At 43.1% G+C, this 25,788-nt stretch overlaps 4 protein-coding genes and 1 long non-coding RNA gene across 7 annotated transcripts; 1 reads left to right on the top strand and 4 right to left on the bottom strand.

Annotated features, from left to right (window-relative positions):
• Positions 1–11,305: 11,305 nt before the first annotated feature.
• On the bottom strand, positions 11,306–12,607 carry LOC149940765 (lipid transport auxiliary protein 1). Of its 3 annotated transcripts, XM_090178194.1 has the most exons (8): positions 12,567–12,607; positions 12,427–12,484; positions 12,188–12,367; positions 11,983–12,106; positions 11,842–11,913; positions 11,620–11,786; positions 11,499–11,557; positions 11,306–11,439 (listed from the first exon to the last, which is right to left on the bottom strand). In XM_090178194.1, the coding sequence occupies exons 3-8, from the start codon at positions 12,344–12,346 to the stop codon at positions 11,403–11,405; spliced, it is 618 nt and encodes a 205-aa protein (XP_090034320.1). In that variant the 5' UTR covers positions 12,347–12,367; positions 12,427–12,484; positions 12,567–12,607; the 3' UTR covers positions 11,306–11,402. The 3 variants fall into 3 exon arrangements, with proteins under 3 accessions (XP_090034320.1, XP_090034319.1, XP_090034321.1); XM_090178193.1 differs by lacking the exon at positions 12,567–12,607 and having other exon boundaries at positions 12,427–12,552; XM_090178195.1 differs by lacking the exon at positions 12,567–12,607 and having other exon boundaries at positions 12,188–12,360; positions 12,427–12,549.
• Positions 12,608–12,690: 83 nt separating this feature from the next.
• Pnn (desmosome associated protein-like protein pinnin) lies at positions 12,691–17,286 on the top strand. The gene is made up of 9 exons (XM_090178917.1): positions 12,691–12,884; positions 13,039–13,107; positions 13,188–13,247; positions 15,283–15,364; positions 15,423–15,520; positions 15,680–15,755; positions 15,821–15,976; positions 16,048–16,186; positions 16,248–17,286. Exons 1-9 carry the CDS (start codon positions 12,745–12,747, stop codon positions 16,772–16,774), a joined length of 1,347 nt encoding a protein of 448 aa, XP_090035043.1. The 5' UTR covers positions 12,691–12,744; the 3' UTR covers positions 16,775–17,286.
• LOC149940767 (uncharacterized) lies at positions 17,271–20,409 on the bottom strand. The gene is made up of 3 exons (XM_090179359.1): positions 20,329–20,409; positions 18,106–20,066; positions 17,271–17,285 (listed from the first exon to the last, which is right to left on the bottom strand). Exons 1-3 carry the CDS (start codon positions 20,399–20,401, stop codon positions 17,271–17,273), a joined length of 2,049 nt encoding a protein of 682 aa, XP_090035485.1. The 5' UTR covers positions 20,402–20,409.
• A 523-nt stretch (positions 20,410–20,932) lies between these two features.
• LOC149940768 (uncharacterized) lies at positions 20,933–21,364 on the bottom strand. Its single transcript, XR_016481418.1, has 3 exons — positions 21,302–21,364; positions 21,045–21,235; positions 20,933–20,980 (listed from the first exon to the last, which is right to left on the bottom strand). It is a non-coding gene; the product is annotated as an uncharacterized LOC149940768 (long non-coding RNA).
• A 1,568-nt stretch (positions 21,365–22,932) lies between these two features.
• LOC149940769 (uncharacterized) lies at positions 22,933–25,400 on the bottom strand. Its single transcript, XM_090179361.1, has 8 exons — positions 25,290–25,400; positions 24,963–25,221; positions 24,656–24,895; positions 24,312–24,419; positions 24,042–24,240; positions 23,847–23,980; positions 23,119–23,282; positions 22,933–23,058 (listed from the first exon to the last, which is right to left on the bottom strand). The coding sequence occupies exons 1-8, from the start codon at positions 25,398–25,400 to the stop codon at positions 22,933–22,935; spliced, it is 1,341 nt and encodes a 446-aa protein (XP_090035487.1).
• Positions 25,401–25,788: the final 388 nt, after the last annotated feature.

Here is a 25,788-nt window from a genome sequence, read left to right on the forward strand (position 1 = left end):
TTCGAGGGCCTCGGCTGTATAGGTGAGCCCTATCGAATAGATCTCGATCCAAAGGCCATACCAGTTCAACATGCACCCAGAAGAGTTCCTGTAGCGCTGTTAGATCCCCTAAAAGAAAAAATACAAGAGCTAACACAGCGAGGCGTCATCGAAAAAGTTACAAAACCCACGGCGTGTATAAGCAGCTTGGTTCTGGTGCACAGAAAGGACAAGCTCCGAATCTGCCTGGACCCCCACGATCTGAATAAAGCGGTGCAACGTCCCAAGTACCAAATGCCCACATTGGACTACGTTTTGCCTCGACTAAAAGGAGCCAAATTGTTTTCCGTCCTAGATGCCAAAGACGGATTCCATCAGGTGGAGCTCTGTGAAGAATGCTCTGACCTTAGAGCATTTTGGACCCCATTTGGGCGATATAAATACAGGAGAGTTCCATTTGGTCTATGCTCAGCGCCAGAGGAATTTCAGCGGTGACTCTTAGAACTCATTGAAGGTCTAGAAGGCGTGGAGGATGTCACTGATGACAAAATAGTCATAGGACGAGGCGAGACACCCGAAGAATATATAAAAGACCATAATAACAATCTGATCGCCCTACTTCAAAGAGCTCAAGATAGGAAACTGGTTCTGAACAAAAAGAAGCTTCGTTTGGCAATGACGGAGGTAACATATATGGGCCATGTGATCACTGACAAAGGCATCCGACCAGATCCTGCGAAAGTAAGGGCAATAATACGAATGCCACCACCAACGAATAAAAAGGGGATACAACGTTTCTTGGGAAGTGTCAATTACTTGGCCCGCTTCTTACCGTCAATGTCCACCATCAGCGAACCGCTACGAGGCCTAATGGAAAAGGACGTTGTTTTCACATGGCAGCAGGCGCTGATCACAGCCTTTGAGAAATTGAAGACACTTATTTCACAAGCACCAGTACTGGCATATTATGATGTCACAAAAGAAGCCACAATCCAGTGTGATGCATCCGAAGCGGGTCTAGGTGCTGTCCTTTATCAAGAGGGTCATCCAGTCGCCTATGCCTCTAGAGCATTAACCCCAACCGAACGTAACTACGCACAGATTGAAAAGGAGTGCCTAGCCATACTCTTCAGTTGCCTTCGGTTCGATCACTATGTTGGCGCCAGACCATTAATAACCGTGCAGACGGATCACAAGCCACTTATTCCAATATTCGCGAAACCAATAAGATCTGCTCCTAAGAGGCTTCAGCGAATGATCCTACAATTACAAAACTATAATTTAGAGCTCCAATACCATCCTGGAAGCACCTTACTAGTAGCGGAAATGCTCAGCCGCGCATTTCTACCAGAGATACAAACAGAGAGACCACAACAAGAAGTAGTATATGCAGTCGAGACTGTCTTGCAAGACATAGCAACCACGAAGCAAGCACGGTATCTTCCTATCAGTACCGAGACGTTAACAGCCATTCGTGAAGCTACACTCAAGGATGAAGTTCTTCGACAGTTGAAGAAGGTTGCAGCAACAGGCTGGCCAATGAGTAGAGCCCAAGTTTCACCAGAAATCAGAGGCTACTGGGACAGTAGTGGTGAAATCGTGGTACAAGACGAGATTATACATAAAGGCCAAAGGATAATTATACCACAAGCAATCAAACAGGACATCCTTAAGCGAATTCACTACAGTCACTTGGGCGCAGAGGCGACAATCCGAAAGGCGAAAGAGTCATATATTGGCCAGGTATGGCGGCGGAAATTACTCAGAATGTTAGTCATTGCAGTGCCTGCAATACCTTTATAGCTAAACAGCGCCAGGAGCCACTGAAGCTGTTCGAGATACCAGTACGACCCTGGCAGATGATTGGTCAGGATGTATTTACCTGGAATGGGATAAACCACTTGATAACAGTAGACTATTACAGTTTCTACTGGGAGATGGATGTTTTGAAGTCTACCACATCCTCGGCACTAGTACTGGCAACGAAACGGCATTTTGCCCGTCACGGTGTACCGCAAGTGCTGGTAACAGACAATGGTACAAACTTCGTCAGTCAGGAGTTTGACAATTTTGCACGCCAATGGGGGTTCACCCATATAACCACCTCACCGTATCATAGCCAGTCCAACGGGAAAGCAGAATCCGCAGTGAAGGTTGCGAAACGGCTGGTAAAAAAAGCGATTTACACCAAACAAGATATTGGCCTCGCTATCTTGGAATGGAGCCCCTCACAGAAATTTTTTTCCAGACGTACGCAAGGCCTGCTCCCAATGTCAAACTCACTGCTAATGCCAGAAGTCCTTCTCGGTATCCCGGAGAACATCGCACAGACACAGCGTAAGATGAAACAATTCTATGATAGAGGAACGTTTGAACTACCGCCTCTGGTGCCCGGGCAACAGGTGCGAGTCGATCCCCACAAATCCCATGCTCCCTGGACAGAGGCAAGAGTAATTAAACAAGTAGGTCCCCGATCGTATCTTGTGGAAACAAGCAAAGGCTCATTGTTTAGAAGAAACAGAAAATTTCTTCGAGCAACTCCAGATAGTACAGTTCCGAAGTCACTAGATCACCAAATTAGCCAATACCAAGGTCCGAACCCAGTACAGGGCATGCGGGAACGAATGACAACCCCTCTGTTACAGACATTGCATAGCCACAGAGATCAGAGAATGCAACATTCCCCACGTTGGACCCGTTTACCAATGGCGAGAGGACGAGAGTACCAACAGTGTGCACTCCAGGGACCGGCCAAGGAAAGGAGTGAGAAGGAGATGGAGATCATGCAACATCAACAGATGGATGTCCAACCACATCAGAGGGATATCCAACAGGAACAACCACAGCTGCCCAATGTCCAAGTAACCAACAGAGAAATCCATAAAGAACAATTACCCCAGGTCCAAGCAACGAACACACGAGATGACCTAGCCACACAGCTGGATGTACGGGTACGACTCCAAACGCCCACTGAAGAACACCTACCCCTTCTGAGACCCAGTACACGCAGAATAAACCCAGCCTGGGTGAAAGACTATAAGATGGGACCAGTTAAAAAAATAAATAAATAAGACTTAAAGGGGGAGATGTTATGGGACTTGACAGAGGGCGCAATATGCGTACCGGCTACCTGAACATTATATATACATACACCGCACAGGCCACGGCCTCACTCGCTTGACGAACTACTATGTAGACAGTTGTGATTACTTATAGATCTTATTTAAATGTATTTAATAAATAGTTTAGTTTATAACTTGTCTCTTTATTACATCCAACTAAACAGACACCGATTTCATCAAAATAGGTGAGTTGGTTCAAACTTCAAAGGTTACGACTACTTCCGGTTACTCCGGTATAGAGGCTTGGGGACTTTTGGGGGATGATATCGGACTATAACACCTTTTATTTCTGAAATTTACAGAAACCGCATATATTTTTCCCTTCTTTGAACAAAAAATGCTTATCTACTCTGTACTATTATTATCATATTATCTTCCACAGTTTGGGGGCTCCTTTGACCACCCCGTGTAGTCGACGGCGCGGCGTACGGAAAATTATCGTACACGTCGATAATTTCTAGGCCATTTTTGGACTGTACTGGAACAGTAATAGTCGATTATTCCAGAATTTGCCGGAAAACCTATTAAAATTTAAAACTGTAACTTTTAATGATTTTTTAATGGTTTTTAACCGTTACTACAAAAATATTTATTTCTTATAAAAATAATCATTGACTAACACCAATTTGCGAGCAAACACTCGCTACGCCCCCTTCGGTTCGCCATTGAAACCTAGATAGGTAGCGGCTAAAGCAGATGCTATTAGTTTTTCCTCGTCGTTATTCGTAAATGTACTTTATATACTTGCATTTTAAAATAATTTTTACATCTTTCGCTTATATTTTGATGTTTATTTAAGAAAAAAAAACGTTCTTATGACTTTTTAAATTGTCTGTAGCAGACGCTACCTCGGAGAAGCTGGCGCCGGTACGCCACCTAGACTCGTTTCCGCTCGTTTTGGTCGCCATTATTCAGAATTTTCAAGCGTACGATAATTTTACGCTTATGATTATGATAATTTTACTTTCAGAACCTGGCAAATGACAAATAAAATAAATAAATATTTATCAGCTAGGCTAGTACCCAAGGCACAACCTTAGGCCTAAGTCATCAAGCGACTTTTAAAGGCATTAATTAAGGTGGCCGGGTTATAAATGTGTAGGAGGGTAGTGGCTAGCCCTTAATGTATCCATAAAACATAGAAATCTCATAGGTAACTAGAATGCTGCCGTGTAACTGGAAAATGGACCAAACGCCGTGGCAGACGATAGCCAGATCTCAGCCAATCAGAGCTCAAAGAGTGGTTCTGCCAAGAATTTATTGTCACCAGAGAGAAGGGTGGGGTGGCGGAGTGATTAGCACTTTCGCCTCGCAGCAAGAGGAGCCGGGTTCGATCACAGCTTGTGGCACTGGGTGAAAACTCGGAACATTTCCTTCTGCGTTGAGTTTGCAAGTTCTCTCTCCACTGGTTTAAGGGGTTTTCCCCCGAGATCTTCGGTTTCCCATTCCATAAAAACTTGTTGAGGTTAACGGTAATAGTTAGTGTAGGGAGCTGTTGGCTCGAACGCGTGGCATGCAGGGCTTGCCACCACCCTCCTACGCATTGTAACCCGGCCACCTGAATTAATGGCTTCAAAAGTCGCTTGACGACTTAGGCCTAAGGTGGTGCTTTGGGTATTAGCCTAGCCTAGCTGACTTTTAAATGACGTCACCTAGCTCCCGCGATGGTAGCGGAACCAAGGAGGATTATTATCCTCCTTGGCGGAACCACTCTACGGCCTCTCATTGGCTGAATTAAGGTTCAAAACGAACTGGCAACAAGCTCGGTCGTAGGCAGCATGAGATTTCTATGCCATAAACTCCACATCCTGTGCTACTACATCTGGAGTTAGTTTTTCATTATAGTGGTGTCTGGCAAAGTTTGGCAGGGGCGCAAGACATTTGGGAAAGATTTTATGTAAAGAAGACTAATCTAGGAAGATGGGGAGTCCGCCTCGAACTTTCATCCGAGTCGGTTCTTTTTTCTTTCGCTGCGTGTTTTCGGTTCGCCCCCTTCTCGGGTTAGCTTAATCTTTTGCGCAGTTGAGTTTTTCTCTTTAGGCTTAGGCCGTTCTTATTCTCTATTCCTTGCATCGAGTCACGGCCGGTGCAAGAAGATAACTGGTATTTGTTTGTTTTAATTCCTTTTTCTTTGTGTTCCCGTTATTTATTCTTTTAGCGCTGGAGGGTTTCTCTTTTTCTAACCCTATGTGGGTTTCAGCTTAGGTCGTCATGGGTAAACAGCCTCATACCGCAGACTCTGGCGTGTCCGGTCCGAACCACCCCCCTTCTAAGGTAGGATTGGTCAAGAGTCCTCCTCCACTGATCTTCGTAGTTTCCGACTCTAACACTCCCCTGGCTTTATCGGTGAGGGACGTGATAACTTCCCCTGATATTGATCGCTCCGAAATCTCCGATATTCGTCTACTGCTGAATGGACGGATTTCCAATACTCCTATTAACGCTATCGCTGCTGGCAAGCTTCGAGTCATTAAACACCTTCATGCCATTCCGGTCAAACTGGTCGACGCTCCGAATCTCCAACCTCTTCACCACAGTAAAATCATTCGTGTTCATTCAGGTACTGGATACTCCGATCCTGAAATAAAGGTTGAAATCTCGGCCAGCTCCAATTCCCTCGTAGAATGCCGTCGTCTTGGTCCTAGTAGTATTAATACATATCCATGGTAGCGTAGTCCTTCTTGGGTTCTCCACGTACGTCCCGGAAATGGTTCAAATTTATGGTGAGCTTTTTTACGTCTTACCTTTTGAAGATGCGTTGTCGCCAGTGTCTGCACTACGGGCACACTGAAAACAAGTGGCGTTGCTCAAGTTGTAGTGAGACGCATCCCGAGACTGACAGCTATACGAAACCATACAAATGCAATCATTGCAAGGGCCCCCACCCTAGCTTTACTCGACCCTGTCCTATTTTTGGGAAAGAAGTTGAAATTAAGAAATTCCTGGTGGAGAAAGCAATTACTTTCTCGGAAGCTCGGATCTCAGTCATTGCAAATTATGCTGCCACGGTCAGAGCTGCCCCTGTGACCCCTCCTTTCACCGCTGGCGTAATGGATTTCCCTCCGGTTCCCACTCTACGTTCCACTAAACCGTCATTGGGTTTACACCCATCTCCTCTTATCCGCACCTCAGATGCTTCATCTGAAGTCTTCGTTGAGCCCCCAGCCACTGCTTCTCGAACAGCTGTGGTCTCTGCTGTTGTGGCGGAGGTTATTATGCCTTTTATTCTTGAACTCACTTCCTCTTTACAGGATCCTCGACTGGTTTCCACGATCACCAGTGTGGCCGTGTCACACTTCAGCAATATATCTGATACCGTGGATGCCCAACTAGCTAACCTTGGAAAGTTTGGTAGGCGATCTAATTCTTCCGCAATGGACGTCACCGATCCTTCCAATGAGTCTTGATTATAGTTTCCTTCAGTGGAATATTTGTGGAGTTCGGGCCCACCTAGGTTTCTTGTCTCAATTGTTAATCCAAATTTCTCCCACAGTTGTTGGTCTCCAAGAGACTTGTCTTTCGGAATCTTCAACTCTCAATTTACGTTTTGGTCGTTACTCCGTCTATCGTAGTGATCGTTCTGGCCGCCCTGGAGGGGGTGTGGCCCTGCTGGTCTCCTCCTCTGTTCCCCAGTTTCGTACTCATCTCCCCAAGTTTGTCACACTTGAAGTTGTTGAAGATACCTGCTTTATTGCTAACCGCTGGTTGGCGGTTGCTAGCGTTAATGACCCTCATGGCTGCGCATCGCGTATCGACATGGATCTTCTTTCCGGTTGCCTCGGAGACTCGTTTGTGATTATGGGTGATTTTAATGCCCATCATCCTTTATGGGGCTCACCTTCCACCAATGCCCAGGGCGTTTTATTGGCCGATTGGTACGAGTCCCTGGACAGATTCACGTTGCTCAACGACGGGTCAATTACTCGAAAGGGTAAGGCCGTTCGGAATGACTCTTCGATTGACCTAACTTTCGTCAGCTTTGACTTGGCTCTTCCATGTCAGTGGTCTGTGCTGCCGGATTCCGGAAGTGACCATCTCCCTTTGCTTATTAGCTGCTCCGAAGGTGGTGCTACTGTAAATGATGCCCCTCCTCGTTGGGATTACGCTCGAGCCGACCGGAATCGCTTTCACTCCCTTGCTGGCCAATTGCTTACAGGTTGGACTTCCTCCCCCTCATTAGATACCGATGTAGAGGCTTTTACTTCTCATGTTGTCACTGCGGCGCGTGCTAAGTGTCTTGTCCAACAGTCCCGTACCTCTTCTTGGCGTACTTTCTGTTCGCATCTATCTGATGCGGCCCCCCTTCTTTCCCTGTGGCGGAAGGTTTGCTGGTTTGACGCTACTCCTCCCACCTCTCCGATTCCCCCTTTGAAATCAGTCTCTGGCCCCGTGTCCTCGGCTGCAGCTGCCGCTAACGTTTTGGCCTCACATTTATCTTTTGCGGTAGTGGCGCGTACTAGGCATCGTCCCTTGGCCCTTGCCTTTGCACCCTCCGCCCTTTCACGATGGATGAGTTTTGTTTTTTTACGGTTTGTCTCGTACCAGGAATACTGCATCTGGAGTTGATCGGGTTTCTCTTTTATTGATTCGAAATCTTCGTATGACTGCCCTCTACATTCTTCTTGGGATCTTTAATGCGTGCTGGTCAGCGCACTATTTGCCTACCACCTGGAAATCCGGCATCATTGTGGATTTTCTTAAGTCAGGAAAGGATCCTTACGATCTGCTTCTTATAGGCCCATTGCACTATTATCTGTTCTCTTAAAGCTTTTCGAGCGCCTCATTCAGCGTCACCTTGATTGGTGGCTCGAATAGCTGGGTACACGCTCACCTTTTCAGACGGGTTTCCGTCATGCCCACCGCAGTATGGATAATGTTGTATATCTCAGCGAGACTGCTAAGCATGCCCTTTCCGCGCAAAATTCTTGTGCGGCTGGTTTCCTCGACATCAAGGATGCATTTGGAACCGCCAATCATGATATTGTCCTTCGCAAACTAACAGCGCTGGGCTTTGACGCTTCGATACTTACCCTTTTCCGGTCTTACCTCACGGACCGTGTCGCTCGTGTTCGGGTGTGCAACTCACTCTCTTTTCCTTTCCCACTGCTTCGTGGTGTGCCTCAAGGTGCTGTTCTCAGCCCGCTGCTCTTCAGTCTCCTCCTGGATGATCTGCCCACGGTTCTTCCCAGTGGTGTCCAGCTTGCGATGTTTGCGGATGACATTGATCTCTTCCTCTTTGAGCCTCCTCAACCTACTTATGCAAGATGCGCTGGACGCGGCGTCTCGTTACCTCTCTTGTCGCGGCCTTCCCCTTTCCCCAGCGAAATGTGTAGCAATGTGTTTTTCGAGGAAGCGTGATGTATCCTCATTTTTCACCTTCATTTGGATGGCCACCCCCTTCCAATATCCCGCACTGCCCGTTACCTTGGAGTACTCTTTGACACTCGTCTTACCTGGCGTCCCCACATTGTTGCTCTGCGAACTCGCTGCCTCCAGTTACTCGGTTTGCTCCGTTCAATGGCTGGGGCTCACTGCTGTCTCCCCAGAAAATATCTCCGTATGCTTTACCTGGGTCTTATTCGGTCTCGTAAAGATTACTCATCGATGGCTTACCGCGCTGCATCTGCAACAAATCTTGCTCTGTTGGATCGCGTTCAGTCCGCCTGCCTACGGGTGGTAATTGGAGCACCGAAGTCTGCGTCTATAGGTGCGCTGGAAGTTGTAAGCTTTGTCCCTCCTCTGTCTTTACATCGCGATATACAACTATTGAAGTACGGGATTCACTGTTTCACCTGTCCTCTTTCCCACTTTCTTGCAGAATGGATGTCCCCAACTAATCCCACTTCAGCTTCCCTTCGTGGGGCTCTACCTCACCTTTCTCTTAATCACAAGGTCGACATTATTTACCGCTCTATCCTACGTGCCCCTCTTGCGTCGTATTTTGCCCCTGGACCAAACCCCCGTTCTATGTTGACGGGGATTGGATTTAGGGGCCGAAAGAAACCTCTCTCCCAATGGAGTTGGCTGATAAATTTTCCTGCCGATTGTCTCTCTATCCATTGGATCACTGTGTAGTGTTTACCGATGGTTCACGTCGTCCTAATGACATGTACTCCGGGCTGGCTTTTCATATACCTAGCCTGGATGTCACTTACTCTTTCCGCACTTCCTCTGAGTTGTCCATCTGCCGCGTCGAACTTGCGGCAATTGATCAGGCTGCCCTCTGGCTCCTGGATCATCGCATTTATGATGCGACGATTTGCTCGGACTCCCGCTCTGCTCTTGCGATACTTAGCAGCGCAGACGGCACCGATCCCCACGAAAGCCTCCGCCGTCAAGACTCATGTGACCCCAATCCTGGACTACTGTTCGTCCGTGTGGTCTCCTCACACGGCAGCATCAATCCACAAGATTGAAATGGTTCAGCGGAAGGTTGTTCGTTTCGCTATGTCTATTGGCTACTCGTGGGACGTCAGCATAATTCGGGTCCTCCAGAACGTCCACTTACCCTCTCTCCGGTCGCGTCGGCGAGTAAAACGCCTCGTGATGATCCACACTATCGTCCATAAAACTCACGGCGCTCTATCTCCTCTCTCCCACTCCATTTTGGGCTGGGCTCGATCCCCTCGTGGCGGTCGGCGTGGACCGCACTACGTTCCCCCTTTCATGAGGACTTCAACTCGACGGCACTCCTTCGTCGCTGAAGAAATGGAATCAGAGCCGTACCTAGTCCAAATGGCGTCCTGGACCAAAAACCAAAATGGCACCCCCAGAACCTTAAGTAGAAATTTTTAAATTTTCAATATCTAATTTAATTGAAAATCATCGATTTTGCGCCCCTAAGATTTTGGCGCCCTGGGCCCCTGCCCCTCTCGCCCTACCCAAGGGACGGTTCTGAATGGACTGCCCTTCCAGACCACCTCAAATGCATTGTGGACCGCTCAAAGTTCGCCCGCGAGCTAAACGCTTATTTAACCTGATCTCATTATCCTGTGTAAATTTTCCTGTATATACTCTTTGATCTAATTGTTTTACAAATTTACCTTGCAAACTACTACTCTGGCGTGATGGGCATCGCCTTTGGCCGGAATAAAATACTTTAGAACTTTAGAACCTTATTACTCGCACTTGCTTCTCGGCTTCGAGATTGTCCTACTGCCCGTTTCTCTCTTCTGTGGGTTCCTGCGCACGTAGGGATTTCGGGTAACGAGTTTGCCGAAAGAGCTGCTAAAGGCGCCACTGCTTCCCAGGTATCGCCATTATATTTTCTCACCCACTCTTTCTGTTGATGACCTCCTGGACATTTCTCTACGCTATCTACCGGACGTTTTCTGTATTCGGTCCAACCGACGCCGCGGTAGCTAGCCATTTGGCGCCTCCGCTTGCGGTGATCACTAAAGCGTCCGTTCTTCTTGGCCTTGTTAGATCGCTCCGATCGTGCGCCTTCCCCGTCATGCTCAGCATGTGCACTATTCGGAGACCTGGATCATTTTCTTTTTTCGTGTCCCCGCTTCGTGGCTCACCGCGGCCCTTTAGTACGCTGCCTTACTGGTCTTCCGTTTCATCCTAGTGGCTCTCATTTAGCTCAAGCACATCAACCGGCATCGCTGCGGCCCCTTTCAGTGTTCCTCTCGCACCTCATTTCTGTTGGCCTTCTCTAGTCTTCTCTCTTACTTCTATGGCTTTAATCATTGTGCAGAGCGTCTAAGGATTGCGTACGATCCGACGCCTTACTTGTTTTCTCACAAAAAAAATCTAGGAAGATGAAGACATGCTGGTCTCTTATCAGGTCCTCTTGTATGGGATTACCTCTATTTCTCCTAGATCAGATATGAAACATGAATATATTTCAGCGACTTACTTTTTTATTTTACACATCTTCCGTCTCTTTTATAGAATGGTGGCATTTAATAAATTCAGATGATTTAGTAATTTGTGCTAAGTGCCAGATTTTCAGAAAAACTACAAAAATTAGGGCAACAGCCAGACAGAAATAACATAATGATGCCAAATGGGAACAATAATTTCCAACGCGCGCCAGAATACAAATCATGAACTGGAGCTTGGTTCTTTAAAATTTTTATGCTCTCCACAGGAAAGGTTTTTAAATTGTTACCTCCGTTTTCAGAGGGTTGGTTAAAACAGGGTGGTTGTTTTATAAATTATATAAAAGTGTTACGTTATTAGTCACCTTTATTAGGCAAATACAATCCAAAATGTAAAAAAAACATTACAGATAATTTAAGGGATGAACTGACGATGGAGAACTAACATATTGATACACACTTATAAAAGATAATATTATCCTGTTGTATGAGACCTTTTACCATCTGATATCCTTTAAATAATAGGAAAAGTTATAAAAAATACTATAAACTATTAGAATGTTAAATTTACCAATGGCACAAAAAACTCAAAAGTTCCAAATATCTACTTAAATGGGTGAATGTGAAGTCCTATAAAAAAAAATTATTTTTAGGCTATGTGGAAAGATATACAAATTAAATTTATATCTTACAATTGCTTCATGACGCGCATGTTCATATAGGTCTGCAAATTCGTGAATTAAACGTATATCAAACCCAGCTAGAATATGGCTACCTTGTGCTAATTTGACCAGATATATCCTCACATCTTGACCAGGCATACGTTTTCTGCCTGGATCTTTAGAAGCTATTTCTTTATCTGAAACATTTTTACAATAATGCAACCATATTTTTTAGAGTAAAACGCTACGAACCGAGTAATGATAAGGAGTCAACTGCTTTCATTCGATAAATGTGCGAAAGTTGATGTGCAGTTAAACCACTATCTGAGAAAGGAACAATTAAATGGAATAAATTTTACTCATAAATTTATAGAAATAAGTTTTGATTTATACTGGAATCTGGTAAAGATTGAGAGTGTTCAGACAGAAATAACTCGTGTTCTTTCTTCATAATTTTAGGCTCACACTGAATATCAGACACAATATCAAGCCTTCTTTCAATTTCTTGTCTCATGCTCTATAAAATGCAGAATAAAAAAATGTACATTAATAGCGTAACCTCTAGATCGATAGCCTGGTGTGATGAACAAAAACTGACTTTTGGAGCATCATATGCAACTGGTACATGTGGACCTCTGCTGGATTTCAAAGCAAATCTCATGATTTGTCTCTTTCCAAAAATAAATAGTAGAACGACGGTCACCACACCCAAGCCAATACAAATAATAACAGCAACCCCTGATAGTTGATCTGCCATTTATGACCAACAAACTATGATCTAACAGATATAATTACAAAATCGTATAACCTTGAACAAAAACTATACACAAAACAGACCTGATGGGTAATTTTCAATCTCCTACATAATAATCAAGATTGTTATCTATAACTACATCTATTAATTTCATTAATATTCAATATGTTAATTTAAAAAATCTTCCGAACTACTCCAAACATGACTAATTTTCTAAGCCTACCTGTCAAAAATTGGTGTGGTTTCCATTAGGTCGAAAAGGTCACTATCACCAGAAGTGAAAGTGAATTTCTACTCCATCTGGTGGTGTAGAAATGGAAATTATTTTGGATTTGGGAAAGGAAAGCGTAGAGCTTGATTACTCCATAGTTTGATGCTTTCTGGCGGTTTCAAGTGAAGTTATGGCTTCGAACATTAACGATGTTAATAACAGTGATTTATTTGAAAAACTACGTAATGAATATGAATCTGCCACGAGTAATTTAAAATTAATAGATGAATCAATTAAGAAAATCACAGGACGTGATCCTGCAGAATCTAGGTATACTTTACATGACCAAGGCTTATTCCTGCACGCTGTGATTTAAAAAAAAAATAGAAAAGGGAGGGGGGGGGGATGTGCTGTAATGAAGTACTTTTCAATGTTGTTAAACTTATTGTGATATTTACACCAATATTTAATCATATCTTTTCAGGCAAAATGCCAGACGCATGGCACAGGCTGGGGGATCGGACTTTAGAAATAGAGATAGACCAAATCAAGGGTGTGTATTTTGTTTTTCAATGTATTGGTTTTATAGAAGTAACTATAATTAACGAAACATAAAACTATGTACATTTGCAGAGGAAATTTCCAGAACAGCGATTTCAATTCCAGAGGCAAAAGAGGAATGGGTCCAAATAGGTATGTAACGTAGTTTTAAGAAACAATGCTTATTTGTAAGTTTTATTTATTTTTTCCCATAAGGTATTATCCTACATGTTAAATTGATATCCAAACCCAAATGTTATTTTTAAGGCTGGGCGAATAACCGAATAATTCGAGCGAATTTGATTGAATATCGAATACGATTTGTATTATTCGGTAATTATTATTCGTTAAATATTCGGCGAATATGCGGAAGATATTCGGCGAATATGCGGAAGATATTCGGCGAATATGCGGAAGATATTCGGCGAATATGCGGAAGATATTCGGCGAATATGCGGAAGATATTCGGCGAATATGCGGAAGATATTCGGCGAATATGCGGAAGATATTCGGCGAATATGCGGAAGATATTTGGCGAATATGCGGAAGATAATCGGCGAATATGCGGAAGATATTCGGCGAATATGCGGAAGATATTCGGCGAATGTTCGGAAGATATTCGGCGAAAAAAAATTACCCTAAAAAGTTAAAATGTGATTTTCTTATTTAATACCGATATATACTTCAATATTGTAGTACCAAAGATTTGTACTCTAGTGATATTTTAAAATAAAATATATTTTTTATTTTGGGATGCTCAATGGTACTTTAAACTGATACAATTCTACCATTTAGATATTAATTTTTTTTAATATTTAGACTATTAGATCTGTTATTCGACAAATATTTGGGTCAATATTCGGTATAGTATTCGGTGAATATTCGGTATAGTATTCAGCGAATATTCGGTATAGTATTCGATGAATTTTTGGGCCTATTATTCAACGAATATTCGATAAGGTAATATTTATACTAAGCCTAACTATTCGGTATTTGGTTCAAAAACTACTATTCGTCTCGGTATTCGATTAGAAATTTATTGGGTATTCGATATTCGTCTCGATAGGCTAAAAATGCTATTCGCCCAGCCTTAGTTATTTTCAATACATTTGATCCTGAAAGTACCTAACTAACATATGATTTTCCTTTTTAGCAATAATCAATTAAAAGCAATGTTAAATGACTGAAATCCTACAAAAACATATAATTAACTGTCATTATCCTTTTATTTTAATGAGTATGCACAAAAAATGTATAGAGGTAGATGCGCATGCATGTTAAGTGGGAGTGGTTAGTACTTTCCAGCTTGTGGCACTGGCTGAAAGCTCAGAACAACTGCTGTATTGAGTTTGCAAGTTATCTCCACACTGGTTAAAGGGGCTTTCACCCAAGCTCTTCTGTTTCCATTTTCATAAAACGTGTTGTGGTTAATACTAAGTGTTGGGAGCGGTTGGATTGCATGCCAATATAACCTGCACACCTGATTTAAAGGCATTAAAAAGTCACTAGATGACTTGGGCCAAAGATGGTGCCTTGTTATTGTTATTATTAGCTATATCCAATAGTTTGCTCTTGGATTATAGCGAAGTTTATATTATTAATCCAAGATTTGCTGATAGAGCTATAATGAAATGGTAAAAAATAGGATTTTCAATGAGTTTATATTTGTGTTTCATTAATCCCAAGGCTACCTTATAGCTAGGAGCAACAAACACAAGGAGAACGCAGCTAGCCTTTAAACACACTAACGAAGGGTTGTGTATGAATTTCATTGGACGAGCGTCACAAGCCTTTACGCTGAACGTTTTACGGGTGGGGGGAAGACAATTTCCGAATTTTCCCCTTCCGGCGGCAGCAGGCGCTAAAGCGTCTTGCCAATGAAAAATGTACACAAGAAAATCCACGACTTTTGACGGGTTGCATTCTCCTTGTGTGGGGTGCTGTGTTTGTTGCTCCTAGCTTATAGTAACATTGTACTAAGGATAACCCCATGAAAACATTAATATAAATAGTAAATATTGCTCAAGTGTTTGTTGTATCTCTATAAAGAGAGGTAACTGTTGAGTTACGTAAGGAAGGCTCAAGGGTTGGGTTTACTTTCCTTGTTGTCCACCAAAGCTCCTCCCATATGACCCTTAAAAAACTCAGATTTTTAAAAAATGTAGTATTATTTTTTTAAATTTCTTAGGATTGGTGGAAGAGGAAGGAGTTCCAGATATTCAAGGCCACACAATGATGAGAGTCCCGATGAAGATGAACCACCACGGAAGGTACTTAACCCACTTTTATCTCCTAAATTTTACTTTATTAATATGAAATATTCCATAGGTTACTCTCCAATCTTCAGTGGTAGCTACGCCTAGGGAAGTTAAGAGTCGTAGGGACACTATTGAGACTCAAAAGGGTGATAAGAAGGTTGTGGAGAGGTAAATTTAGATTTATTAATTCTTCAGTTAAGAACTATTAGATGGTAACTTTACTTTGGCAAAATGGAGGTAAAATATTATACTGAGATTTCCAACCATTTTTTCGTGTATATTGACTATTGGTGGCTTCAGGTTTTTAACATTAAATAACTCTTTTAGGAATCGTCGAATGTTTGGTATGATTCTTGGCACTCTTCAAAAATTCCAATCGGAAGAAAGTAAAAGAAAAGACCAGGTATTTTATGTTCACAGTTGCAGCGGAAGGAAAGTAAATTTAATTCTAAGTTTTCTGTATTATAGTTTCAAAAACGAGTTGAGATTGAGCAGAAACTAGAAGAAGCTGCCAACAAGGAAAAGGAAGAGTTGCGTAAGGAGAGGCAAGGTCTTTTTATGACCCGTCGAGAAAAACAGGCCCAAATGCGTAGAATAGAGCAAAAACTCGAAATTGTGCAATTGGTGTGTGTTGAAAAACTATAATTTCTATTTTTTTTTGTTCAAATGTAATAATAATTGGATTACCTTTTTAGCATGATGAATGGGAAAAGAGTCAGCGTTTGCTGCTCAATTTCATCCTGACAAAATGCGCTCCTTCTGTAGCTTTCAAGCCGAAAAAATCCTGCCCTGAGACAGAGAAAATGCTCAAGGAGTCTCAAGACAGAGTTAATGGTAATTCATTTTATATGCGAGGTTTTTTTAAGTTTATGATATTCAATTTTTCTTTACACAGAAAATATTCGAAGTCAAAAAGAAGCCATTCTTGCTCAGTTGGCAGAGATTGATGAATTATATCACAAAAGGGGTGCAAATGAGGAGGAGGAGATGGATACCGCTGAGCCTGTTAAGGATGATAAAGAAAATTTGGGACCTCAGGCAGACGAAGCTGTTCCTGAGGTAGGAGTAAGTGAAAAAGTTGATGGAGCTACGGAACCAACCACGGAGGTTGATGCAACAATGAGTTCCAATGAAGAGTCTGGTGAGAAGGGTAAGCCTGTTACTGAAATTGAGGTAGGGGATGTGACTACTTTAGCCGCTGCGGCAGATGAAGCTAAACCGCAATCCAGGGACTCAACTACTACGGAGGATACTTACGCTTTAAGTACTTCCGTGGATTCTTCGAAAAATGAATCTGAAATTGGTAAAAACGAGACCAAAACCGAAGTGGTAGAAAATGTTAACCCCGTTAAGGCTAGTGACAGTGACAAACCATTGGACGCCCCTATTGGAGATCAGGAATTTGTACCTATTTATGATTAATTCCTATCTACTTCATTTTCTTTTGGGTGGATGATTCTTATTCATTTTTCATTTTTAACTCAAAATGGGAAATAGGCCTAATTTCAATCACATTCATCGTGGAATGTGTACGTTATGAATTCTTCTTGTAAATTTAAATATTTTCAATCAGTCAAACCTTTAACTTTATAGTAAAGAAAGGTTATTTTAATTTACACGGTAGAATTCAAATATGCGTTATTCCACAATGTTATTCCTTAAATCAATGTAGTTTCAAAAAAATTACGAAATTATTCTTCCATTCACGATAGCTTAAAATTAGGGCTGTTGCTGGATTGTTTAAAGCAATAGGCAATATTTTTTCTTCAAAACTGCTTTAAGAACCATTTACTGGTGCTTTTTTTGTAATTCCTGAAGTTTCATGTACTATTATTTTCTAAAGGAATGACCAGCTTAAACTGTGGTTCTCTTATTAGATAGGAATGTATGGAGGCCTTTTAATAAAAATAAGATTTTCTCAGAAATAAACATTCTACAAATAAAAACAGTATTGAATATTTGTTTTTATTAAACGAAATATAATTGGATTGACATATTTTTAAACATCCTTTTTTTTACCTACCTAACTACTCTAGTTAGCGAGGTCGAAACGGTACTGTCGTGAGTTATTTAATTTCTGCAAACATCTAATAACAATTATTAGATTAGAACGGTTTTGGTTTTCTAATAGATTTTAATGAGGGACTTTTTTGTGCTTGAGTAAAATACTGCATTTAGAAAGGTCCTTAATTAACGAGTGTAGTAAACAGCTCTAAACAATTAACATTGATAATAGAAACCTTTAAACTGTACATAACGTAACTCGTTTCAACCGCGGTAGTCAAATTGAGACTACCTATATCCGTATCCAAATTTCATTTTCTTTTTCATTCAATTTTTAAGAAAATATTAAAATTTATTTGGGATAAATTAAAATTATATCACACTTAAATATATCTACGGAATAAGTTTGGTCCAAAAGTTATAAATATACTGCGACATTTAACGAAAGCCCATAGATTGCAGATTTATTTGTATGGCAAAGTTACGTATAAAATGTAAAATGGGTATCATGTACGAAAAACTTCAGTAGGTATGGTTTAATTTTAATTAATAACGGTGGGCTTTTTGTTATAGTCACGTCTCCCTATAACGAAAGTAACTTGCCATTTTTTATCGCCTATTAGTTTTTCCGATGGTAATTTATAAACATTTTTTTCATTCCCATGTTTAATTTCAAAAGTAAATGGCTCGTTGATAGTTCTTTTGCCGCCATTACCACTGGAAATTTTAATTTTACTGCTATGGGTTACTTCGAGTAGTTCCTGAACCGTCAGCGTTTTGGTCATTTTGGTGGACTCTTGGCCCTCGGACGAAACCTCTACGGTTACCAAGTCATCTGGTTTCGCATCTTCGTTTAAATTTTCGCGGACTGCTTCCAGGAACACTGTGGGAAGTTCCAAGTTAGCGTATTGTTCTTTGGACCTGTTTAACTTTATCCTGTCAAGTGGTAATACTTCCGAATTCCTACGAGATTGATTATTGTTTCGTTTGCTCGGGTAACCTAGTTTGGAAGATTTGGGTCGTGGGATTTCGGTTTTACCGCACGTTTCGTACTTTGGAACTTCATTTTCCAGCTTGCTGTGAAGATTCGACGCTTTCACTTGTCTCGAGGTCAAGAGAGGCGTACCTAAAGTTTCCTTGTATTTGTCGATTGGCGTTTCTATCTTGAGGACTTCCTCTTTTTCGGAAGTTTCGTTTTCCTGAATCTTAGTTTCGAAACTCTTCATAAATCGGATGGGCGACGTAAACTCGGTTGTGATAGATGACAGGACGGGGTGTTCGAAACTCAAATTTGTCGTCAATTTATTCGGAGATTTCTTTTGGTTACTTGTAAGGGCACCCTCAACATCGAAGGGTTCTTGGTTCGTGGCCCTACCAGAGGAGCTGCTCTTACCACGTTCGGTTTCAGGAGATAGAGACTTATCTTTATTAGTTGATTCTTCATTGGTGGAATTTTTCTTTGGCGTTTGTTCTTGCTTTTGAGAGTTAGCCTTATTGATTTTGGATTTATTTATTTTTGGGGAGCTAGCGTCATTTGGCTTAGGTGATTCCATTCTTAGAGAGTTGCCATCATTTATGTTGGATGTATCCTTCTTTGGAGACCTCGAACCATTCAACTTACATGGCTCCTTATTTGGAGAGCTCTGACCATTCACCTTAGATGACTCCTCCTTTGGGGAGCTAGCATCATTCGTCTTAGATGATTCTTTTTTTGGAGAGCTGGTATCATTTACTATAGATGTTTCCTTCTTTGGAGAGCTAGAACTATTCAACTTAAATGACTCGTTCTTCGGAGAACTAGAATCATCAGGCTCAGATGGTTCCTTCTTTGGCGAGCTAACACCATCTGACCGAAATTCTACCTTCTTTGGAGAAGTAGCGTCTTTCATTTTGGATAGTTCTTTTTTTGTAGTGCTAGTATCTTGCAATGGTGATTTTTCCTTTTTGGTAGGATCGAAATCCGACTTGGTGGATGGTAAATCTTGATTCTGCTTGCTGACATTGCTCTTGAGGGACCCTACATGATCTTTCGCCACAATCGGTTGCTCAGTGTATTCAGATTTCTTGTTGAAGCAATCGGGTCTTCCAGCGCCTACGTCGTTAACCACCTTTGCTACTATCTCTTGCAAAACCACCTGCGTTTCTTTCTCTATGACCATTTCGGCTTCGTCACATATGGAATCTCGTCTATCGCGTCTGATTTGAACTTGACTCTCTTTGTTATCCGAATCGCCACTCTCTTTAGAATTCTTAGGGCCTTTTTGCGCCAACCGATTTGGCTTTGAAAACTTGGGCGAAACTTTGATACTGGAAATCCATCCGTTTTCCCCGCGTTTTGGGTACCTCGTCTTTATCTTTTCCTTCTCGGATTTCCCCAAATCGGTGGCCTTCGGGTCCTTACTTTTAACTTTGAAGGGTTGAGGCGGCCTCTTCTTGGGTAATACTTCGCGTTTCCTTTCGCTCTTAATTGCGGACATCTTCTGCAAGGACGCGATTGTTCGCTTTTCGTGAAGTTCCGTCTTTGGAAAACGACTGGGCGACGTCTTGGTCGGCGTAACTCCTTCATTCAGGGAGTCAGTAGACGGCGTCAAGAGCGCGGACTGTAACCCGCTCGACTTCAAACTCTCCGGGCTTTTGTCGCTGTTGAAGTTGTTGGGAATAGCCGGGAGCTTCGTGTAATGTTTGTTATGGAAGACTGATTCGAGCGACGCTATACGCGTATTAAAGAAGAGGCAATTATTATAATGGATCCGTAGACCCCATTAAGGACTTCGAATATAAAAACAAATTGTCGTTACGCATTCTGGTTTCATGCAAGTAGTTTCGTGCGAAATTTTCATTCTTCGTACCACGGATTGAGATTCATGCGAGGTTCGTGCGACTAAAGAAAACTATTTTTCCTACCAAGATCATCATGGAAAAGAGTAGCGAGAGAGAGAGGAATGTTTTTAGATCTTTTCAGAATGGCCTACCGGGGTATCCGGCGTAAGCCTCAGAAGCATGGGTGCATTTGTAGGTGCGGATGACGCACTGGGAGGGACTCATTCCTTCGGTTTCTCGTATAAAGGTGCTCTTCAGACCGGGCTCTTCCACTGGCTACATGTAAAAAAAACGGAAAACGCGACTTTTAATTTACTATCTACTTTTTTTCACATACATGTATGCATTTTTAGGTAGCGTTTAATAACCGCGTGTTTCACTCGACGGACGCATTGTTAAAAAGACAGCCGTATTTGACGTGCGAGATAGCTCGAAATTACATCAAAGCGCGTATGTTTCTGCTCAAAATGCTCTTTAATTTTTTTATATTTAAAAATGTTTCTGATTTAACTAACCTGCTGGAAATACCGACAAAGCATTCACTTGTGTCGTCACTGTTGGAAGACTACGTTCATATTCAACATCTCTTATCCAAATCTTTCCAAAAAGAATTTTTCATTTACTCTATATGCGATTTGTACATTTTTCTGATTTTAAAGCTCGTAAGTAAGGAACCGGATTTACAGCGCTCTTACGATTAATTAGCGTAAATCTAATTATTTCTGAATTTTTCCCACGAAGGAGTGCTTACTTTTAGTTTGGGAACCTTTCCGTGATTTGATGTTGAGAGTTGCCTTAGTACATCTGTTGTGAGAATGAAAATATTTTAAAATTCTTATAGAGACGCTATTCAAGAGTTTTCACTTACCGTAAAGGTATCTTTCGAAGTTTCTGTATGTGTAGGGAGGGTCGAAATCTTTCATTCCTGGCCCTAGGACTTCCTTTCGAAATTTATCAACAAGTCGTTTCACCATGAACGTTTCGTTAGCGCGGCCGCTCCGTATCTGTTGCCGTTTTAGATCTTGAAGCTCCTGGAATAACTTTCGTTCTAGCTCGAATCTGAGTGAACATATAGGAAATTTATTAGAAAATAAATTAGTTACTATCGGGGCGGGATCATCTTACTTTCGGAGACTTTGTTGAACCTCTTGGGCGATAGTTTCGGTATTCGTATACTTCTGACTCTCGGAAGCTGGTCGAATAACTTTAATAACTCGTGCTCTCTCGCGGTTCGGGATGGTAGTGGCCCTTCGACCGTAGAAACCAGTGTCGATTTTCGACTTGACGTTGTTCAAATTGGCGACGCCAATTCTTTCCTTTTGCAGCCTTTCGGCCACTCTGGGTCCCGCGTTCTTGTACTCGGTGACGATGTCGGAGTTGATTTCGTTCAGTTTGCTTTTCGGATCCAGAGGGTCTTCCGATTTGAAAGGACGTCGCTTCGTTCTTCGTCTTCTGGAGAAGTCGACGACGTCGGCCGCGCTGTCGCTGGTCCAAAAGCGTTCGTGGTTTTGAGGCACCAGAGTTTCGGTGGAACCTTCGGAAGAGGCTTCGCCGCCTTTAATTTGCCTAGCCGATCGAATCATTTCCATGTAATCGCTGAATCCCGAATCTTTTTGGACTGTGGTGTTTGATTCGGTGCTACGTACGCTCGAGTTGGGCGATATGATGGACATTTCGGCACCCGATATGTTTCCACTCTTGAGCTTTGCTATTTGATTCTGATTGTGGTTTTTCTGTCGGGTGACGTTGGGAACGATTGGCGGCATTTCGTTCTCGTTAATTTCGATGGTTAGGACTCTATCGTCTTTCAAGTAGTACGGCTCGGTTTCTCCGTTACTGCCTATTCTTACGTAGTTAACTTTGGAACGGGGCTCGCTGTAGGATCTCTGCTTATATTCTCGACCGAATTGCCTTAGTTCTCGGTTGACCCTTCGGCGCAGAGCGTTCTCGCTTTTGGCTCGTCTGCCTCTTTGGTGGCCACTGACGGACATTCTGTGGTACATCCCGTCCGCTTCGTTGTGGTCGGTTAAGGAGTCGTTGGGCATGTCGCCTTCGCTCTCGTTCCCGTCTCCTTTGACGCTCTCGAATTCGACTTTATGACGCGCCCCATTTCTTTTGGTCTTTCCGGGCATCGCTTTCTCAATTTCCGCGTTTATATTTATAAAACTGGTTTGCTGAGCGCTGTGTTTGAGCGGGAAGGGTCCGCGTTTCCTTTCGTCTCCCAGCAGGGCGTCATCCTGACCGTCCAAGTCGGTGGCCAAGCCTCGATCTCGACCTGACTCGGAGACTGTCTCGTTCCGTCTGGGCACGTTGGCGGCCTCTTCGAAAGGAGGAGAGGTTTGCCGAAAATTGGGATCACGGTAGGTCGTCCTTTCGATTCGCGCTTCGGTGATTTCGCCGTTGTCTACGCTGCGATGCACTTCGACCGAGACGACGTTTTGGTGCGTCGGTGGAGACCTCGCTCCCGTTGATTGATGAGGGAAATCCGATTGATTGGCCTGGATTTCCTGGTCAATTTGCGAGTACCTGTGTTGATCCGTTTGGGCGGAGCTCTCGATGTGTCGGTTGGGCTGCGCGGAGTACGGGGTAACGCCGTTATTCCGTAGTCCGTCGTGGTGATCGAAAGGAGACCGGATTTTCATCTCGGGAACCGGCATTCTGTTTCTGGTTTCTACGCTGGCTAAGAAGGCTCTGCGTCCCCAACAAGAAAAAGTACCGTTAGAAAGTCAATAACGTAATTATTATCTCTATTTTTCTTACCTATTAATTCCGTGTTTTTCCAAAAGTTTAGTAGCTGGAAGCGCTCCGTGGAGTTGAAGGTACTTGGCACAACCTTGGTTGCCTCGTTGCAACGCCGCGTCCAACGGTGACATCAATTGACTCTATATCGTATACAATTATTAACTCCAAGAACATAAAACCGAACGAATACGATTCTTCACCTTGCTATTCCGCATTAAAGGATTCACATTGGCCGATACGTCCATCAATATTTTGCACATTTCAACGTTGTTGTTTACCGCCGCGATGTGCAAAGCGGTCCTACCATTGCTGTTACCGGCGTTCACCGCTACGGGAAGCTGCTCCAATAACCATCTAACCAAATCTAAAAGACACGTCAATATCAACGTCCCCGCTTGTTCCATTCGGTTGGGATAATTGCTAGATCGCTTTTTTTAGGATTTCGTTAAGAGAGGAGTATTTTTGAATCCACGCATACACATTATCGAACGCCGAGAAAAAATCTTTTAATGGCTTGGGATACATTTTTGTCATTATAAATGAACGAACGTGCCTGCGTAGTTGTACCCCTGATTATAGGAATTATTCCTTGGAAAAATAGTACCATCTATAATTTATCATCGTTTTGAACTCGGTCGAAACAATAGGTACGACAGGCCTGTTTTCCGAGGACGACACTCTTTTTATCCAGGAAATGGATGCATTAGGTCGTATATTCGTGTTTATCACTGTCGAACAAAGTTTGCAAAAACCGGTCGTTCGATCGATTTTCCTATAAGTTAGAAATCGTCTCCCCCTCATTTTCCCTCGCGTAATGCGGTTCGATCGCGAATGGCGTTTTAGTTAAGAGGTTGCGGTACCTTTTAAGTAAATAGTGTCCTACATCGCTAAAGCTATTTACTTTGGGATTGTAAAAATACGCACGTACCTCTCCTTCCAGACTGCACCGCTTCGTGCAAAGGCAAGTCGCCTCGGATATTTCTCATCCAAATATTGGCTCCGTATTGGGAGAGTATTTTGATAGTTTCCAATTGACCTTTGGCGGCGCCACAATGTGCGGGCCTACAAAGATGTCGTGAGAATCTTTCGAATTACGGTAAAAGAAACGGAATTTGGTTTTTACGTTCTGCCTTTTCGGTCTTGTCGATTGGGGTTGGCTCCATACTTCAGCAGCAATGTAGAACAGTCGGCGTGACCCAGTGTCACCGAATAGAAAAGCGCGGTGCAACCGTTGTTGTCCATGAAGTCTACCTCGGCTCCGCACAACGTGATCAGCGTGTCCAGGCACTCAACGTGACCTCGACTCGCACCGCAATGTAACGCTTTTTAATAGAGTGACAATTAGATATCAATATAGCTACGATGCCGAAAGTTCGTTATCGCGACCGCGTACCTGTTAACCCGTCTTTATCTACGGAACAAACGCTGGCTCCCGCGTTGACCAGAGCCAAGATGGCGTCCCCGCTCCCTGAAGTACAGTACGTTTTACTAGCCCTCGTTTCTTCAAGTAGATGGCAAAATACACACATAAAGCCAAGAATAAGCCTCAAGTATACTATACATCGTGCTTATATATGCCTGGCGTGGAAGAGGGTGCGTTCCGTATACGACTTCTCTTGACAACAACTTGAGTTTACAAACGAAACAAGAATATACGGTAACGAGAAACATTTACTATCCGGGCCTTTCGCAATTTGGTTCAAGTGCCTAATTATTGAAACGAGGAGAGAACGTTACCCGTGCTCGCCGCCCAGAGGAGGGGCTGTCTGCCATCTTGGTCTCGACAGTTGACGTCCACGCCACTGTCGAGGAGCTTGCGGAGGACGAAGAGACCAACACGAACGTCGTTGCCCATTTCGCTATTCGGACCGCACATCTGGGCCGCGTAATGGATGGGGAAAGCGCCGTGGATGTCGGGAGTCGAAGGATCGGCTCCGCCATTCAGCAGCATTTCCAAGCAGTCCACTTCGCCGCAAACTATCCGAGAGAGTTTTCAGTTTTATTTTCCTAGCCTCTAGATGTTTTATAGTCGCTAGTCACTTACCGGTTGCCCAATGAACGCAGCTGTGGTTTTCGCTGTCCTTACAGTTGGGATCCGCTCCTTGGGCCAGCAGGAACTTGGCCATCTTTTTGTTTCCACTGATGACGGCCAAGTGAAGGGTGGAGTACCCTTCTTCGTCCTGACACGCGATTAGTTCGGGGCTTAGTTCCAATAAGGCGGAGGCGCAAGTCGTCATTTTGTTCTCGGCGCAATAATGAAGAGCGCATTTTCCCGTTTTGTCTTTCTGGTTTACCAGTTCGGGCTGCGCGTAAACGAACCATCCTTATTAGCTTCCTTCGATTCGGTTATCTTTCGTTATAAAACACCAACCTTTTTGGCCAATATTTTTCCAACATCAATTTCGTTGGCCTGTTGGCACCCCACCATCAATTGGTTGACCCCAGGTGATGAAGGTCGTTGGTTGGTTTCTTCAGTGTTCATGATTTCCGAGTCGCTCGTAAGTTTCATTTATGGTTCTTCCATATCTACGTAGGAGGAAGCGCCATTATTAATTCAACGTTATTGCCAACGGGCCGCTTCTAATAGATTCGTAAGAATATTTAACGACCTCCGCTGTTTAGAGATATTTTATTCGAATTCCCGGCAATCCCACCAAATTCAAATTAAAACGCTTATGTTCCCCGCAGTTTATTTTCCGGCGCGTTGCTCGTTTTAAGAGAGGAGACGCCGTCCGTGCGTCCAGGTATGGGTCCGACTGCGTGGTCATTTCCAAAGCGTGTGTTCCGTTTAGCGGATTCGCACGCAACGCCTTGAAAACTGACCAAAAAAGGAAATGGCGTCTCGGCTTCTCCCTAATATCGACCACAAC

The sequence above is a fragment of the Leiobunum rupestre genome, chromosome 6 (genome assembly GCF_980474605.1).
Source record: "Leiobunum rupestre chromosome 6, qqLeiRupe1.1.hap1, whole genome shotgun sequence".
NCBI classification, from domain to species: Eukaryota; Metazoa; Arthropoda; class Arachnida; order Opiliones; family Sclerosomatidae; genus Leiobunum; species Leiobunum rupestre.

Excerpts from the sequence above, each read along its gene's own strand:
- Pnn (XM_090178917.1), top strand. The coding sequence starts at position 12,745 with ATGGCTTCGAACATTAACGATGTTAATAACAGTGATTTATTTGAAAAA. Across the intron at positions 12,885-13,038 it reads CGTGATCCTGCAGAATCTAG|GCAAAATGCCAGACGCATGG; the intron begins GTATACTTTACA and ends ATATCTTTTCAG. Across the intron at positions 15,521-15,679 it reads GATAAGAAGGTTGTGGAGAG|GAATCGTCGAATGTTTGGTA; the intron begins GTAAATTTAGAT and ends TAACTCTTTTAG.
- LOC149940765 (XM_090178194.1), bottom strand. The coding sequence starts at position 12,346 with ATGGCAGATCAACTATCAGGGGTTGCTGTTATTATTTGTATTGGCTTG. Across the intron at positions 12,107-12,187 it reads TTGCATATGATGCTCCAAAA|AGCATGAGACAAGAAATTGA; the intron begins GTCAGTTTTTGT and ends TGCATTTTATAG. Across the intron at positions 11,440-11,498 it reads TTGAGTTTTTTGTGCCATTG|GATATCAGATGGTAAAAGGT; the intron begins GTAAATTTAACA and ends TATTATTTAAAG.
- LOC149940769 (XM_090179361.1), bottom strand. The coding sequence starts at position 25,400 with ATGAACACTGAAGAAACCAACCAACGACCTTCATCACCTGGGGTCAAC. Across the intron at positions 25,222-25,289 it reads GAAAAATATTGGCCAAAAAG|CCCGAACTGGTAAACCAGAA; the intron begins GTTGGTGTTTTA and ends GTTTACGCGCAG. Across the intron at positions 24,896-24,962 it reads CTGCGTTCATTGGGCAACCG|TTTGCGGCGAAGTGGACTGC; the intron begins GTAAGTGACTAG and ends TCTCTCGGATAG.
- LOC149940767 (XM_090179359.1), bottom strand. The coding sequence starts at position 20,401 with ATGAGTCCCTCCCAGTGCGTCATCCGCACCTACAAATGCACCCATGCT. Across the intron at positions 20,067-20,328 it reads GGCTTACGCCGGATACCCCG|CGTCGCTCGAATCAGTCTTC; the intron begins GTAGGCCATTCT and ends ATACGCGTATAG.